This window comes from Bombus impatiens, unplaced genomic scaffold, assembly GCF_000188095.3.
Source record: "Bombus impatiens unplaced genomic scaffold, BIMP_2.2 scf_0151, whole genome shotgun sequence".
In the NCBI taxonomy this organism is placed as follows: Eukaryota; Metazoa; Arthropoda; class Insecta; order Hymenoptera; family Apidae; genus Bombus; species Bombus impatiens.
In genome coordinates this window covers 2,592,163-2,610,551 of record NT_176570.1, presented here as the reverse complement: position 1 = coordinate 2,610,551, position 18,389 = coordinate 2,592,163, and the positions used below count along the sequence as shown (strand labels likewise).

The 18,389-nt window shown below is 33.6% G+C and overlaps 4 protein-coding genes and 1 pseudogene across 7 annotated transcripts in view; 3 read left to right on the top strand and 2 right to left on the bottom strand.

Moving 5' to 3' along the window:
- Positions 1–431: 431 nt before the first annotated feature.
- Positions 432–3,840, top strand: LOC100748449 (WD repeat-containing protein 91). 2 transcript variants are annotated; one of them, XM_003487339.4, is made up of 8 exons: positions 432–723; positions 949–1,213; positions 1,291–1,406; positions 1,575–1,762; positions 1,849–2,164; positions 2,229–2,350; positions 2,434–3,088; positions 3,167–3,840. In XM_003487339.4, exons 1-8 carry the CDS (start codon positions 604–606, stop codon positions 3,314–3,316), a joined length of 1,932 nt encoding a protein of 643 aa, XP_003487387.1. In that variant the 5' UTR covers positions 432–603; the 3' UTR covers positions 3,317–3,840. The 2 variants fall into 2 exon arrangements, with proteins under 2 accessions (XP_003487387.1, XP_024221589.1); XM_024365821.2 differs by having other exon boundaries at positions 591–723; positions 901–1,213.
- On the bottom strand, positions 3,821–5,596 carry LOC100742703 (transcription initiation protein SPT3 homolog). Of its 2 annotated transcripts, none has more exons than XM_003487374.4 (5): positions 5,219–5,596; positions 4,906–5,136; positions 4,491–4,805; positions 4,219–4,406; positions 3,821–4,130 (listed from the first exon to the last, which is right to left on the bottom strand). In XM_003487374.4, exons 1-5 carry the CDS (start codon positions 5,292–5,294, stop codon positions 3,990–3,992), a joined length of 951 nt encoding a protein of 316 aa, XP_003487422.1. In that variant the 5' UTR covers positions 5,295–5,596; the 3' UTR covers positions 3,821–3,989. The 2 variants fall into 2 exon arrangements, with proteins under 2 accessions (XP_003487422.1, XP_012237718.1); XM_012382295.3 differs by having other exon boundaries at positions 3,821–4,127; positions 5,219–5,594.
- Positions 5,597–6,544: 948 nt separating this feature from the next.
- LOC100748327 (huntingtin-interacting protein K) lies at positions 6,545–7,869 on the top strand. The gene is made up of 3 exons (XM_003487338.4): positions 6,545–6,830; positions 7,092–7,199; positions 7,316–7,869. Exons 1-3 carry the CDS (start codon positions 6,648–6,650, stop codon positions 7,409–7,411), a joined length of 387 nt encoding a protein of 128 aa, XP_003487386.2. The 5' UTR covers positions 6,545–6,647; the 3' UTR covers positions 7,412–7,869.
- LOC100742584 lies at positions 7,636–9,284 on the top strand (annotated as a pseudogene).
- A 167-nt stretch (positions 9,285–9,451) lies between these two features.
- LOC100748122 (protein roadkill) overlaps positions 9,452–18,389 on the bottom strand; it is a 46,909-nt gene continuing 37,971 nt past the window's right edge. The window contains exons 2-7 of one of the 2 annotated variants that reach the window (XM_033319408.1): positions 14,622–14,758; positions 13,848–13,999; positions 13,431–13,570; positions 13,174–13,351; positions 12,712–13,033; positions 9,452–12,565 (exon numbers count right to left, since the gene is read on the bottom strand). In XM_033319408.1, coding sequence (XP_033175299.1) covers positions 12,421–12,565; positions 12,712–13,033; positions 13,174–13,351; positions 13,431–13,570; positions 13,848–13,999; positions 14,622–14,758 — 1,074 coding nt within the window. In that variant the 3' untranslated portion in view covers positions 9,452–12,420. The remainder of the gene's footprint in view (positions 12,566–12,711; positions 13,034–13,173; positions 13,352–13,430; positions 13,571–13,847; positions 14,000–14,621; positions 14,759–18,389) is intronic. The other variant, XM_003487337.4, reaches the window with a different exon arrangement.

Here is an 18,389-nt window from a genome sequence, read left to right as displayed (position 1 = left end):
TACATTACGTAAGTACATAATGTACTTATAATACATTCTTCTTATCTCCCTGTTAAAGAGAAAAGTCATGACTTTGTGCAACGTGGAAACGTACCGACTATTTTAATGGGTTTCAAGCATTTTACCTGTCCTTAACCATTAGTCATAAAAATTATGTGACAAAAAATGATTGCATGCTGCTTTATCTTTATTTCATCACAATGTTTGTGATAATCTTATGACATGATATAACGTAGATATAAATATTATTTTACGTCCATTTTTCCTAGAATGTTAACATACTTAAATTGATAACCTATTGACTACTAGAAGAAAAATTTATTCTTTATCCAAAAATCTATTAATTTTGGATATTATCAATATTTCAACAGTTAAGAAAATGTCATGTTTTGTTAATTGTTTTCGTTCATTTTGATCATTTTTTATTTCAGAAACTTTTGATTTCTTTTTACGGTGATAAATATGATATGCTAACGTTGGTAATAATGACTGTCAGACGAAAATTCGCTGCATATTCAGCGAACAGCAAAATGGCCAAAGGATGACAACATACGGCTGTCAGTTGAAGGAGAAAGTTGATATTTTGAAGAGAATTAAAGGAAAATGTCTCACATTCAGTATGTGGACGAATTGGTCAAGGAATATCTGCTCTTCAGAGGTTTTAGCCAAACCTTGAAAGCTTTTGATAACGACTTGAAAGCCGAGAAAGAAAAAGGCTTTAGGGTGAGCTTGTAAGGAATTATGATAGAGAAAGTGAGAAAGTGAAACAAAAATATACGAAAACAATGTCTACAAATTTCATTTAGTTAACGAAACTACAATAAAAAGAATTAAAACTTAAATTTAGTCTCTTATAGTCTCTTCTAAATACCTTATAATGTTTACATTCCTTAATTTCAGGCAAACTGATATAATTCTAGCAAAGATTTTCATTATTTTTTTTATCAGGTTGATAAGATCGTCGATCAATTGATGCAATACATATACAATTATGACTTAGCATCTTTAAGAGAATTATGGGGACATTTAGACATGAGGATGTTCTCCCGTTTGGAAAGTCATTTTACACCAGCTGTGAGAAAACTAGAGAATGCTGTTCTAAAAATGTACTTGGTTAATGCAGCAGTAAACAATAAACAAGATCGGATTCAAGAATTTTTTACAAAAATGACACCAGAGTTACAAGGACATTCAGAGTGGAAAGAATGGTTTGGTAGGACAACATTTTATTGATAGAAATAGTAGAAAAAATGTATTTTACATTTTATTATTTTTTTGTAATTTTTACAGCATTGCCATTTGTTAAAAATCCTGAAGACAATCCAGCATACTCTGTACATTTTAGTAGACAATGGCAGGACACTATGTTAGTGTCCCTGCACAATTTCCTTGCTACTATTTTTCAAGTAGGTGAAAGGTATTTTGCATCGTGCCTCTCATTTACGAGTCTTACCATTTTGATATCATAGAAAAAAATATTGATTTTAACTTAATACAATGAACAAAATGAAGTAATATATTTATATATTTAACCACATTGTATATAGTTTAATTTTAATTCGCATGAATTATAGTGTATGCCACAACCGACGTTGCTTGCGATAGACGAGGACACAAATAGATTGAAACGGCTTCAAGAAGAGAATGAAGTATTGAAACAACGTTTAAGCGAGTCTGTTAAGATAGAAAATGTAATGGATGTAAATCCAGGACCAGCTCCTCAGCATCCACCACTCATGGATGACTTTTACATTATAGCACAGTAAATATTTTAATTTACTGTTTGATAAACCGATGTAATTCAACATGCTACACCATTTACTAACATTTTCCTTGCTGTTCAAACAGAGAATCTCCTTTATTAGAGAATCCAAAGACCTTAAGGAATCTCATAAGAAATATAGGCGGCGGTTCCAGTCCAATTTTAAGTAGAAAGCCTGGGACAAGTATAAGAAAAGTAGTAGAACCGGAAGTGACATCAACAAAAAGAACCAATACGAAAGGAAAAATACATTCGATCAATAAATCCGAACCTGTTAGTAAAAGAAGTATTAGTTGTGATTCAAGATTAACAAGCTCTAGAAAAAGAGATTCGTCTATTGATGCAGTAGCTGAGCGAAAGGCTAAAGATAAAATCGATTCCACTTACATTCTTCTTAGTCAGGTAAAATACTAGTTATTTATATAGCAAATATTTTAGAAATTTTCATAATATGTTTCATTTCCAGGAAGAGTATACAGAACATAAAACATCAATAATTCAATGTAAAAGTAATGCAAGTGGCTCCTACGTAGCTACAGGTGATGCAGACGGTATTATTAAAGTATGGACCCCGATACCTTCACCAAAGTAATTACTTTCAATATTTACAATACTAGTTTTATGGCAGAATTTTGCATAAATGTAATCATGTTTTTTTTTTAATTCTATAGAACTGTTACTACATTTATCTCTGCTCCAGCAAACTCAAACAAAGCAATTACTGCGTTAGACTGGATATCAAAAAATGAGCGTTATTTTTTACATGGTGATAACAATGGATTGATTCAATTACATGATACTCGTGATTGCAAAACCTTATGGGACATTCAACATGAGAACTCTCGAATCATTACTTTGTTATGCAATCCAACGGAATCCACATTTGTATGTTCTGTATCAGATTCGAACGAAGGAAAATTATTATTGTACGACATAAAAACAAGAAAATTAGAAAGAACTTTACCTATGGAACAAAATGTAACTGCGTTGTGTTCCGCATTTAATCATAACGGGCAGCTCCTTATCACAGGGTTATCCAATGGAAATATTTTAATACATGATTTAAGACGGAACGAAATTATTGATAATATAAGCTGTCATTCGAGTCCAGTTATTGATATAGAACTAATTAATGATTATACAAATATCTGTACACAAAGTGAGGATGGAAAATTGTGTCAAAGAAGTTTGAATCATTCAGGAAAGATTTTATGGGAAACGAAAATCAAGGTAGAGAAAAACACAGTCCATGGAAAATTGTTCACTTTTGACCAAAGCGGTAACTATATGCTACTTTGTACACAAACTGGAGGAAATATATATAAAGTACGTAATTTTTATTGTCTACTGATATTTTAAGGATTTGATAGCTCTGTTCTTCAACTACTGAATATAAATTTTCAGATGCCACCAGGTGCACAAGCAAAGATTTTAGAATTAGGCGGACATAAAGGTACACTTTGCTGCGACTGGTCTACCGCCAATCAATCCGGAACGTGTATAACTGGTGGTGCGGAAGGGAAAGTACGCGTGTCGACGTTGCTCTCACCATGATACAGAAGCAAAATTAGTATCTGTGTGAATTCATGAAATAATGTGTAAAATTTCTAAAACTAGCTCAAATTTGTAGATACTAAATATATATCTAGAATACTGAACGTCAAGACGAAACTTTTTAATCATTATGTTGCATAATGAAATCATTTAAAAAAAAATATTCAAAGTAAGGTAAAATTAAAGAAAAGATCCAAATATTTTATGAAGAGTACAATGAAAGCAAACGTATCATGCGTTAATGCAAAATCAAGTGTATTATAATCCTATCTTTAAAATGGAATCAGGGACTACCAATTGTAAAATGTACAGGAACTAATATAAGTGTAAAGAAAGGATACATAAGGTACCTATGAATGTCGCGTTAATTAATAGGACACATGATCGAACGACTTTGTAAAAAAAAGAATAAAATTCTAATAATTTATGTAGCGATATCATGTGTACACCTAATATTAAAAATCTAAGATACACCTGTAAGAGGTACGGGAATTTGTCAATAAATATTGGGCAATTTTAAAACACTCCTGTATTCTAGTTTAATATACAAAGATTAAAATACACATTTAATCAAATATAAATTTAAAATACTGATAATTTTTTTTATAGAAGGCTCCATTTTAGAAGAGCATAAACTTTGCTCCTCTAATTAAATGAATTAAGTTAATCTACTTTATGAAGATAGAAGTTTTAAGTGTGGTTTTCTCATGGACCAACGATTAAATGGACCTGTCATATCCAATTGAGGTGACCAATACCGTCTGAGAGCTTCAATTATTTCTGCAGGTGTTATTGGTTTTGTTACAGCTACCTGCTTAATTATTTTAAAAAAGAGCATAAAAGTATAATATTTCCTTTTATCATAGACTTTGCATGTTTTAAATGATAAAAATATCACAAACCTTGCCATGGTAATATGGTTTATAAGTGTATGGATTAACATAACTAAGTCTAAGTCGATCTATAGCATCCCCATATATTTTATTTTGGTCCTGTCTTACTAATAGTGCAAAATCTATAATTTGTGCTACTGTTTCATATGCTAAATAACCCAAAATTATATATGCTTGTTTTGTGACTGTTATATCATCTAAATAGCATAATACAAAAATATACTTAACAGATAAATGAAAATTATTCTCAAATGTAAGATAGTTAAATACACAAAACTCACTGTCTGCTGCTATCCAATCACTAAATTTGTGCCTATTCTTATTTGCAAAGGATGCATTACGTGCCTTACTGAATTTTAAATATCTAGCTTCATCCATAGACCGTGTTATAATCTCTGCACGAATACATCTTTGTTGTTTAACTTCATCTACAGTAGATGCATCTTCAAGAAGTTCACCAGTATTGTTAATTTGACTAAGAAAACTATGCAGTGATCCTTTCTTTTTTGATCCATTTGGACTTTCATTCTGTACAATATCTTCGGGTGAATCGCTTTCTATTGTTTTGTGTATGGAAGACTTAAATTCTTTTAATTCTACAAGATATTGCTAAATGAGAATATGTATTATACAAATTTTTATATTATATTATATATATTAAACGAATTTTTTGGTTTATGATCACATCAAACTTGCCTAAATATTTTAGAAGGCGTTGCAATTTCACTTTGTTTTTGCGTAATAAGAAAATCAGATCTTCCGCAGAAATACAAATACCCTTTTTCGAATTTCCCCGTTTCTCAGAAATTTCGCAAGCTTTTCTTACTATTGTCCTCATTTGTTGTAAAACAACTTCTTCTATGATTTTCGCAGATTCAATTAATGGTTCACTACTGTCTCCAAAACCATGCATCATCTGTCGAATTTCTGTAAAATATTCTTCCTATTCATATAACATTTGGAAATAAAAATTTCAAATATTAGAATTTTTTATGGAAGATTGAAATACCGGTAGTGTAATTCACAGGTTCATTTCGAAGGAACTGCGAATCATTCGCTGGTTTAGTAAACGATGCTTCTGTCATAATTATGAATTATTCGATAAGTTTTATCTCAGTGAAATGTAAGAATCATTAAGAAACTTTCTACACAGTATACATGACAGTTGTTTGTGTTGATTTAACAGTGATTAGGTTATGTTCCATATACATGTATGTATGTGTTGTTTATATGACCATGTCGTAATCTTACTACCGTCGCTACATAAGTACATACGTATAATCCTCACGTTTATTTTGCATTAACATTATTTTATTTTAAATAGTATTAAACTTCATAAGTAAAAGATATCTTGTAATTAGTAATTATTATAATATTGTAATTTAATATTATATAAATAATAATAATGTAATTTTATATTATATAACAAATAAATATCGATTGTCAGAGTCTCATGGGGTCAGTTATTACAACTGGAGATTCATCAATTATCTATTTTGTGACATATTGTATAGATAAGCGCAAAGTATTAGCGAAAATTTGAATGTAAGATTATTTGATATCAACATCGTACAAGGTAGAAATCAATATTTCCGGTAATTCTTTTAGTCTTTTATGATGAAATACGTCAATTCGTGCGTAAAATTCGTAATGCATACATACATCGAACTTCAATTTCTTTTGATTTAAGCATAGCTTAGTGGAATATTTGTATTGAAAAGTTGATCTTATATATTTATTTCTTCTTGAAACTGAACATTCTGCAGATCAAGAAAAATCATAAATTTTTTATACAAATACTTTACGTGGCGGCATGAGACTAACATTAACTTCTTTTACAGTCTTGCGCCTTTTCTACGCGCCTATGCGCGTGATTCTCACGTCTACTGTCATGACAAATTAAAATAAGTCTAAATATTTTGTAATTTTTTATATTTGTTAGTTAAAGAGGAAATGTAATACATATTGAATAAACATTTTACGAGTACTTATTGTTGTTTTCTTATGTTTGATTATGGATTAACATTCTAAATATGTATCATTAAATTATTTCTTCCAAAGATATTTTAAAAATGTTACAAAGACCAATAAATTAAACATCGGTATATGAAATTACGCATGACTTATGTAAATAAGCAAATTTATGATTTTATATTTCATAAATGTAACATTTTAGTAAGTCATAATTGTATCTTCTATGTTAACAGAACACAATGATATAATGCATTAAATCACAGCTCGACATGGAATTACTAACTCTTTCAACAATTTATAATCAATATTTTTCAATAAAATATAACAAATCAGATATAACAAATAATAACAACATAACAAACCTTATAACAAATCAGATGCGAATGATTGTTTTGAAAATTTTTGAAGAGATTAGATTGCACACTGTGAAGTTATCACATGCAGTTTATAATCGTCTATAGAGCATGAAGTACGTTTTAAAAAAGGGAAAAATGGCGGATAACGATGTAAATGGTGACTCTGATGAAGTACAACAGGAGAAATCACAGAAAAAGGCAGCAAAGTATGATAGCGGAGCGGCAGATCTCGAAAAAGTTACGGATTATGCGGAGGAAAAGGAAATATCCTCGTCTGATGGATTCTCTTGTGTAAGTGTTCCTATTATCTTATATTCCACGTGTTTATGGTTGTCAACAACATTTACTAAGTTTCTTTGGCAATGATGAAAATTTATATCTTTCATGTTAAAAATTAGTTTTCCTGTTTTCCTTTGTTGAGTATACATTAATTTTTATAGGTTAATTGTTCGAAAATATGTAATCATTAAGTCTAACCTATAAAAAGTTGTATACACACAACACGCACATAACTATAAGTTGCAATCATTCAGTACGATTTGTATACTACAGGCGTTAAGCATAATCGGAGATCGACGGAATAAAGAAGCTGCGGAGAAGAAGGCGAGAGAAAAGGAATTGCTAAAAGTTCCTATTAAGAAGGAAGACGTAGATCTTATTGTAAGATATTTGATAATTGTTATTAATATTCTTTTCTAATTAATTTTTATCTATTTATTATATGTTGAAAATTTTATTATATTAATTAGATTGATATTAAATTCATTCCATTCCAGATGAAAGAAATGGAAATAAATCGAAACGTAGCAGAACAAACGCTCAGGGAACATAGTGGAAACATTGTGGAGGCATTAATTACATTAACAAATTGACTGTACAGCATCAATTTCAAACAAACACTGACATAAGAATCAACTTTATTGTAAATTATATGGACTTGGGGATTGTTATCACTTTGGGTTATTAATAATTTATTCGTGTATATTGCGAAATATACTTTAAGCTATCCTGTATATATATATACACACACATATATATATATATATATATACATACATTCTTTTTATTCATGTACCTATTTATACCATTTCTTAAGGACACATCAATTAGAATATATTGGGGAATATATTATATCTCAGGATAAAATAATTGGAACTGTATGTGTTATCAGTGTGTTACCATATGATAAGATTATAGCCTTTATATGTGCAAGGTGTTGATTGTTAGCTCAAAGTAACGTATTTACTTGTTTGCAAAAGGTTGAAAGATTTATAGTGTATCTATACTTTTCTAACAAATTTTCAATAAAATTTCAATAAAATTTGGAAAATTAGGGAAATCAGTGCAATAAAATCTCTTAGTTGAAAATCACAATGTGAAATAAATTAGATTCCTGTATTGTATCTAAATTTAATTTTCAGGGGCACAGATTATTTTATGTTTTTTTTATATATAACATGTGCACAGTGAATTGTTTAAGTGATGATACAGGTGTACATCAGATTTTATTTTGTTAAAACATTCTCATTTTTCCGTATATGATAAAAAAGTACTGTTTCCAAACAGGATCACAAACACTATCGCCATGTGTATGTGATAATTCAGTTAAATACCTATAATTACCTATAATTAAATTAATAAAATATAAAAATAATATATAGCTTCAAATTCACTCTATTTTTGTATCTTCTTCTGGGGGCGCTTCCATGCTGTTGCACATACCTTAATTGTAATCTTTATTGGTAAGGTCATTTCCTTTACTTACACACATATATGAACTTTTTATATTATATCAATTAACTTGTTTTTAGGGATAAAGGCTGGAGTACGATTACAGCGACGAAAATGGTCATCTTTCTATTATTAGTATTTGGTTTCTTTTTCGCAATTTTAATATATTGCAGAACCTATAGCAGGTACGAATTATGCCTTAAAATCTAAATAATTTTGTAATCCAATTCTAGTAGATGTTTGAAGCTATGATTTAGTTCTACAAATGTAATATAGTTCTAAAATTTAGAATAGCCTAAATTTTATCTATCTTTTTCATCTATTTGATGAATAAACAAAATTGCTGGACGTTAATATCGCTTTTATTATCATTAATTAGACTCTATACTTTACAGGGATACTCATCAGAGATATAGTGCTGCTTCCAGTGATAATATAGATTGCAGATCATTACAATCTAATTCAATTTATGAACCATCAGTGGACAGACCACCGTCTTATAATGCAGCTTGCAGTGCACCTCCTCCTTATGAATCGCCATTGAACAGCGTATGTTCATTTCTATTCTATTAATCAAAAAAATATAATACACAAAAAAGGAAATAAAACAATCGAACGCGAAGAAAATAATTGTACATATCTAATGTATGTTACTCATTATAGTAAAATATAAGATAGATAAAAATCTAGATTAGATAAAAATTTTGTCGCGTAATAACATATTATTTTACGTTTATTTGTGTTCTCTAGATATCTATGTTCGAAGCACCACCAGTTTATCAAGAAAGTTCGCAACAATCTAAACGAGTATCACATTCGAGTAATCAAATAGTTCCGATCACAAATTATATTTAACACATGTTGTAGTCACGTATTTGTAATCATGTATCATATCTAATTTAGTCTCAGTTAATCAAGAAGAAGCTGAATTAATTATAAATAAGATATCTAAATAAGATTTTTATTTCATGTGAGTGAGTGAGAGAGAGAGAGAGAGAGAGAGAGAGAGAGAGAGAGAGCAATAAAAATTCTTTTATTACGAATCTATATCATTGCATTTAATATTATTTTTTTATATATATATTTTCCATCTGCTGACATATTCGAAACAAACACTGAAATGTATTAAATAAATAAGCGACATGTCGAGGGATAATGAAAATCACGTAAAATTCTCATGATTATATAATGAAAATGTCATTTATTTGATGTGGTGCAATGACTTAAAGTAAATGGAAAAATGAACGTTTATATGAGCTGGGTTCGATGAACAGCAGTCATGTACTTCGAAAAGCTACCACTGCTGAACTATTCGTTACAAAAAGCTTCTTTTTTTTCTTCGAGTTTAAATGCAATATACAATGGAAGTGTATCAGACAGCAGCGCAGTAGTAGCTAGTGCGACACGAACATGCTGATTTTCATGATGAGGTAACACTTGTCTTACTTGTACTTAGTTTATCAAATTATCCAGTCATACGCTCATGCAGATTGGTTCAAAAAGAATTGCATCTAATGTTTCTCGAACTGTCGTACGGTATTAATATTTAGTTTTTCGCGTTTTTAGGAAAAAGACATTCAACATTACGAGTTTCATGAGATATTTTTTTGTTCGCCGCACAGTCCCAAAGATAGAACATGGGTATTAGAATGGACGTAGACAATTTTTTCTTTTCTCTTTTTTTGTTTGACATCTTTAAAATCTGAGCGAGCACACATGGCCAAAATCTGTTCCTTAAAGCGCTTACATATTTCATTGTTTCCTTTACACTTATTTTCATTCCTCCGTTTAGTAGTTTCATCGACTTATTTCTTCGTAAGCCTTAATAACCTACTATAATTGAAATAAACATCATGTAAAAAACGGTGGAAAAATCTTCCCTAACTATTTTTCCATAGGAGTTGCTTCTTTTTTTCATTATTTTTTTAATCTCGACAGAGATACATTACGGCGTCACGACAGGCGGTACGGGTAAGTGTATGTACGTGTCGAGATCAAAAACGAGATACACATATATAATCTAATCGTATTAATTTGTCGCGATTACATTACATTTACTTAAAGCATTGCTAGTGTGTTTCAAGGAACATGAGTTTAGCACAGTCTGTAAAATAGAATAAATTATAGTTGATTATTGTACCCTTCATTAAAAGTATGGTTCCGTTTCGGTTCAGTTCTTATAAAATACAGTAGATATGTACAGTAAAAACCTTAAAATCGAAAGGGACGCTAGATTTGGGACTGTCCGGATATAGCGACCGTTTCCTTAAAAGATAAATTCACTGGCTGCCAGGATCGTCAGAAAGTTCTAGAAAGGTTGTGATACAATTGCGGTTAATTACAGTGGTCTTATCACAGAACATGTATGGCATTAAATCTTCGATATCATTACTTCTTTGTAATGGTAGGTATTTATATCTTGTATTTAAAACGTTCGGTAAAGCTAGGTCGGAGGATCAGGAAGCCAGTACGGTACTAAATGATGATTATTGTTTTACGTATTCTGTCGGTTGCCCATAATTCAGATCATTGACCACATAATTTTGCGATTTTGATAATTACACAAAAAACGATTAATATTCTCGTACTATGTAATTGACTAACCTTGTTATTTTATACAATTTATTTTAACTTTTTTTTTCCTTTTTCTTTGTTTCCTGTTCCTTTTTCGTCATTTCCTTCTTTTTTGATAACGCGTTCATCGACTTCATCTTTTCATTTAATGCGATTCTTGTATCACTTCTAATTAATATAGAACATCCTGCATACGAATACGATAGACATTTCAATAGTAATCAACATAAAATTTGATAAATTATGGACAACCCTAAATTTAATACAATATAATAATAATAATAATAATAATAATAATAATAATATAATAATAATAATAATAATAATAATAATAATAATAATAATAATAATAATAATTCGAATCTATCACTTCGTCTACTATGCAATACTCGAGAAAACAAAACAAACTGTGCCTAGCAATAAAGGGGTGAGGGTTCAGGGACATAGAGAAAAAGGCCGCAGAGAGGATGGGACAAGGGGCGGTATCTGCAGACAAAAAATATACAAAAATACGGGGCACAGAATGCGTAGCATTAATAGTAATCATAGTAGTAGTCGTATATGCTGAGAGAAAGAGATCATAAAAAACACTAACTAGAATCATTTTTTCTCCGTTCTTGGAAGAATTCGACGTTTCCATTTTGCCTTCTTTTTTTCCATTTAAAACTAAAAATCGCTATATCAGTAATAAACATATCTAATTTTATTCTTGTCGCTCGCGTACACGGTGAACAAGCGAGGGGCATTTCGTTTGATTCATATTTTTTCGACAAAGGAACAAAATCTTTTTCTTATAAGCGTCTGATCGACGTCTATCACAACTTTCTTCGTGCATCATGTGTATACCTCCCTCTTCGCGTGTGAGTGTATATGTGTGTAGTAATGTTTCAGCGAGTTTCAATCTCGCCTTGGTCCTCTGGCTGCTTCTGATGTCTTTTTCATAATACATAGATGGTATGCGCGCTTCTAGCTATTTTCGTTTTATGAACGAAAGCAAATCCATTGCGAGACCCTAATGATGCGCATTGATAAATCGCTGACATGATTGTGTTGCGTGTCGGTGGATAAAAACACATGTTTCTCTCACGCACGAGAACGTAACGTTAATACAAGACGCACAATGCAAAGTACCAAAAATTCTCCAAACCATTCCCAACCAGTTGGGGATAAACGCATCATGATTTACTTGTTTCCAGATTATCTTCCATATACGTGTGTACAAGTGCTCGAACTTCTCTCTCCATTTTATGTGATAGGCTTCTTCTAACGTCGACGATCTCACCGAATTACAACAAAGTCTATAGCCATAGGTTAACTGCGTTTCTCGCCTGGAGCTGGCCATTTGAACCGCTGCAACGCTGCAACACTGTATTTCTTGTTTGAGAGATACGTTTATCGGTCAAAACGCATGAAGAACAGTTCTCGTCGCAGTTTCTTTTCAAGTGGACCAGATGATGGCGCACTAGGAAACATTTATTTAGCACTACTTGTATCACTGTACACAAAAAAGTCATGAAGGATGCAGAATAGGCGGGGGCGATGTAGAGGTCGTGCCCGGAGTTAACGGTGACTGTTTTCAGCTCTGTTTCACTCGCTTCCTGGGCGGTCCGATCGGTGGAATTTGTTGGGTGGCTAACGCTCGAAACGCTTCCGCTATGAGATGCGGATGAGAGTTCACCATCGATTTAAAACCTGCTGTGTCCATCACGTCCGTCGCGTGTCTGTAACACAGATCGAACAAAATGATTGAAATATTTTTTTTTTCTTATCAGTTCTTAAGCTGTACAGTTGTTTCACAACAAAAAAGAAAAGAAAACTGTTTTGCGAATACATTGAACATATGTTATTTATCTGAACAAGTACTTACGTATTGATAAAATCTATGGCCTGTGCCTTGAGTTGATCGGCGCTATGAAGATCAGCGAGAATCAGGATGTCGGCTGCGTTTTCGATTGCTAAACTCGTGCATAATGCTTCCTCGCACATGACTTTCAACCTTTCTAACGCGTATTTGTCCGCCGCAGCTAGTAAATCGTCCGCCATTTTTTCCAAATTTGCTGCCTTTCCGGTGTATATAAACCGCAACATCTCTCGTAACACTTCGTGGTCGACGTCGGTGATGTCGACGCGATTTTGTTTTCTTTCCTCCATCTCATGCTCGAACATCGCCGAGAAAACGGGACTTCGCGCTAAACGATAAGATTATAAAATGAAAAAATCATCTATTTTTCCGAAGAAACGTTCGTCCTGCAGAAACGTACGGTTTTCTATCAGAAGCAAACATACTAATTTTGGGAAATAATCTCAGTAAACGAAGAAATTAGTTTACCTGCGAGGATGGCTTTGTGCGCCTGAAATTCCCTTCCGCACACTGTCAGCGTGACATCGCTGAATTTTTGGTTTTCAAACAGAAGCCCAAGGTCATCCGGTAGTCGACATTCTGGAACTTTGAATTGTATAGTATTACTTTGCCCGGAAATATTCACGCTGTCCGCCACTACGCTGACCTGTAACATTTCGCTGAATTATAGATTTCGTTCACGGTAAACATTAGTAAATCGCACAAGTATTAAGTATGTAACATACAAAGGTATATACCTCACAGAATATCGTGAGTTTATCGTCGGGCAAAAGTCCATTGGCTTCATCCAATAGGAAATCTCTCCTAATGAACTTCTTAAAACCCCAATCTTTACCTTGGACGAACCTGTAAGCACGTTGGCTCTCTGAAAGTATAAAATCACCGTTGTTTATCATTTCTGAACGATCATAGACTACGTTCTAACGGAAACGAATTAAGTTTAGGGAAGCTTGGAAACAGACTAAGATTATCACGAATCTCTAATACTGTTTCCAAGATCATGAAACTTTTTCGAAAATTACAAGGCACAGAAAATAATTGCACAATATTATCATTGTATGGTATAGTGTCCACAGTTAAGATGCTAGTGGAAATTTTTAAAATACCCTGCATTGCATCCGTTTCACGTGTTCATCACTTACCCATTGCTTTGGTTTCTTCTCTTTTGGCATTAAGAATAGAAAATTTGAACTTTGCTCTGACTTCAGATTTGTTGCACGAAACGAGAAGGAGATACAGAGACAGGTAGTCTTTGCTCTCCTCATCCAGACCCTTAGGATTCACTCTTAGGCACCTAAAATCAATTACCGTTAATATAAATTTGCTTTTTCCAATCTTCCAAACGTGTTGTTCTTTATTTCATTTATATGTACGCTATTTTCATCGGTAGATAACAAAGATCATGCATTCGTGAAATACGACGTTTTCTTTTATTTTCTCTTTTTTCTTTTTCGCTATTACATTCAAATAAAAAATATTATCATGACATGCCGACAAAAGGAAGGTATACAGAGATCGTACAAAGTTTTGCAATTCTCTGATTTCACGGTGACATATCTCATTAAACGACACAAGCAAATAAAAGAAGCTAGATAAAAAAATTGCATTATGATAACAGAATTGTGAATATTCCAGACGTAGTTATCTTACGTTATTATGCGCGTACCGTGTGTTAACGTAACAGCGAAAGACATCGTAGAACGAAAAAAAAAAAAAAAAAAAAGAAAGGAAAGAGAAGTGAAAAGAGAAAAAGAAACAACGGATTAAGAAGTAAGACCGGGAGAATGGCGTGGTATGCAATGCAAAGGATCTTAAACAATTTTGTCTGGATGATCTTTTACAATAGATTTGTAACACGAACATCTTTGGACACGTGTCGTACGTCTGATAAACGAGCTTAATCTTTAGGATCTTACCATTTTAATTTATCGTTGGCCCCTGCTGAGAAGGTGGACGACTTTAGTACTTCTCCCATTTCCTCTCGGCAAAAGCTGAAGTTATTTATCGTCCACATGTAGCTGAACTTAACCACCTTCACCTGTGCACATAAGACCTTCAAATGCGACACCACGTCAGAATGTATCCCGTGGAATCTACCTTAATCTATCTACGCTAAAGGGTTACGCAAATACGAGCAACCTCTTTTCTTTTTTTTTTCTTTTTTAATAAAGTTTAACAACGTCTGAGTAATAATTTGAATCGTTTCTTTTCAGTATCGATAAATTGAACTGATATATAACTTTCATTTTTCAAACGCTTGAAACGAAAAGTAAAACTACCGATCGGATATTGGGTGTAAGTTAACACGAGGATATCGATAATTGTACGCCATCTGTGTTTATTCGAGATAATTTCTTATTTACAGAGAATTACGCATTTAACTTTTAGATAATTTAGTCCGCCAGATATTAACAAAGCGATGTCCTCTTCGTAATATGAATTTTTCAAACCTAGTTTCCTCTGTTCGTTCAACAAAAGATTTCTCTGTTAGAAGATCAATAACGTATTTCTACGTAAATCGTATCGAGAAGCATAGATACCATGAACTACATGTTACATAGATGCACTCTAATTCTCTGTCGTATCCAGAAAAATATACATAACGATTCTGTAATCTCAAGAAGACCTTCACTACCACTCCATTCCTTAAGTCCGCGATATAGAAAAACCTCTTACGAAGCGAAGTATCATCGCGAAGTATGCAATGACTTCTGACCAGACAAACAGATTAAAACAATCATTCCACGTCGTTACCAGCATCACACTTGAAAGCTATATTGCGAGTTAACAAAAAAATGCAAAATAAAAAATACCACTAATATATTTTTTCAAGCTGCGTGGTAAATTTCTCTCTTATCGACCGCGATTGGAGAATACCTTTTTTTACGTCGTCTGCTTTCAGATTATGACAAACCTCGTGAGACACGCTGGTCGCGCACAACACGAAACACCGAATAATTCAAGCAAGAAGTTCGAACGTGGACCACCAGTGGATGCACGCGGCGGAAAAACGTGGTAAATTTCGATCTTTTTCGCTGTCTATTGTCCGCGATATGCCTACGATAATCGGCCAACGAGATATTTATCTGCAACTTTTGCAAGTTACTATATATGTTGTTTCTCTATATGTATGCGTATAGGTGTGTGTCGAATGGTTTCCACGTCCTCGAATATATTTGTTTCGTTAGTTTCGTCGCGCGGCCCCAAGCAGAAAGGAAGAAAGAAAGAGGAAGAAGGAAATAGAGAGGAAAAAAGCTAACAGAGATTCTTTTTGAGAGGAACGTCGAAGGTTCCTACGACTAAATTGATCGTGACCTTGAAGTAGCGAGCAGACGAGCCGCGAGAAGTACTACAAGTACGGGTGCACGTGTTAGAGAGAGAGAGAGAGAGAGAGAGAGAGAGAGAGAGAGAGAGAGAGAGAGAGAGAGAGAGAGAGAGAGAGAGAGAGAGAGAGAGAGAGAGAGAGAGAGAGAGAGAGAGAGAGAGAGAGAGAGAGAGAGAGAGAGAGAGAGAGAGAGAGAGAGAGAGAGAGAGAGAGAGAGAGAGAGAGAGAGAGAGAGAGAGAGAGAGAGAGAGAGAGAGAGAGAGAGAGAGAGAGAGAGAGAGAGAGAGAGAGAGAGAGAGAGAGAGAGAGAGAGAGAGAGAGAGAGAGAGAGAGAGAGAGAGAGAGAGAGAGAGAGAGAGAGAGAGAGAGAGAGAGAGAGAGAGAGAGAGAGAGAGAGAGAGAGAGAGAGAGAGAGAGAGAGAGAGAGAGAGAGAGAGAGAGAGAGAGAGAGAGAGAGAGAGAGAGAGAGAGAGAGAGAGAGAGAGAGAGAGAGAGAGAGAGAGAGAGAGAGAGAGAGAGAGAGAGAGAGAGAGAGAGAGAGAGAGAGAGAGAGAGAGAGAGAGAGAGAGAGAGAGAGAGAGAGAGAGAGAGAGAGAGAGAGAGAGAGAGAGAGAGAGAGAGAGAGAGAGAGAGAGAGAGAGAGAGAGAGAGAGAGAGAGAGAGAGAGAGAGAGAGAGAGAGAGAGAGAGAGAGAGAGAGAGAGAGAGAGAGAGAGAGAGAGAGAGAGAGAGAGAGAGAGAGAGAGAGAGAGAGAGAAGGAGCCAGGGTCGAATTGAACTTACATCTTTTACGTAATTACCTTGAAAGAAAAAAAAAACGCGTAGAAAAAAGGATTTAACCTTTGCGGCGTTCGCTTCGATGCACGTTACCATTGCTCTATGTGACTTGTTAAATTATGCATATGCTAATTTGAGGATGATAAGGAGAATATGTATAGACGTGGAGGAAGAGAATGATCATAGAGTTTATCCCGATGTTCTCCGAATTTTCATTCACAACGTTGATGACATATTAAATATTGATACTTTTCACATGAATTTTTTATTAACATAAATTTTAATTATACTTTAGGGGACAGCGGTATTATTAAACATATCGTTGTTACTATTAGACTTTCTATTTATATCGTAGCATTATTAATTATAATATTAATATTTGTATTACATCTTTAGGGACTATCGTATCGTAGTAGTCGAAGAAGACCAGGATGAAAACTGTGGGAGTTTAATAACCTGTCGGTTACGAAATAGGTTACTTAATGGAAAATTGCATTCCAGAAGGGTCAGATGCGTCAATTCATTCATAGGAATTCAAGTAGGCGTTGATTATGATGAGCAAGAAACGCGGTGTGCTGCAACGGTAGCAGTTGCTACGAAACACACAGTTCGTACACATGAAAATAATGCAGTGAATCGTTTACTGAATTCGGAGCTTATCAGAATCGTCCAAATAATCAGTTCTGTTAAGAATACCACTGATGTTCGAGTATGAGAAAGAATTGCGTGACAATTGCTAAGAAAAAACGAAATTTAACATTGTCAAATGATTTAGGAATCGTGTTGTTATTCGTTGAAAAGATTCCACTCGCTAGAAATTTATTCCAAACCACAAGGCATCTAAAGGGGCAGACTCGTTTTTACAATAATAACTAATCGCCTAACCGTTAAAAAGAATACCTATTTCCTAGAGATTGCATAATCTTCTACGAAAACAAGATTGAAACAGCAACTCAACCAATATAAATTGCATAACGCGTACAGAGGAAGAAAAGTGGCGAGCGGTACATACTCGACGATCGGACAATCGATCGGCTACCTCTTTTCCGTTCTGAAACGTGACCAGGCGTGCATCCACTTCCGTTCGAAATCGATCCCCGCGTGAATCAGCAACAATTTGCGCACGGGAACTTTAAATAACACGAAGTTGCCTAGAAACTTGAAATCACTATTTTTTCTTTAATCAAGTAAAAGTTAGGATTACTATTCTAAGAAAAAAGCAACATTATCGATGGTTTGCCAGAAGGAGTTAATAATCGTCAATGATTTGCGAGAGAAGCTCTAAATTATGAATCAAGGGGAAAATTAAAGAATGGCAGAAAGTTTCTTACCAAAAGCCTAAAATCGACGATTATCCTTTGTAAAGAAGTTGACAAAAGGTTGAGCTGTTATTAATTCGCGCAGCGGGCAATGTTATTAATTCCAGTCGAGAATTATTGGTAATCTGCATATTCGATGATCTCGTAGTTAATGGACCATGAACGCGTTATCAAAATTTTAAATTACTTTCTAAATTGTTTTTTAAATTCGGTTGCTACGTCAAAGAACCATGGGTGATTTGCAAAAAAAAAAAAAAAATGAAG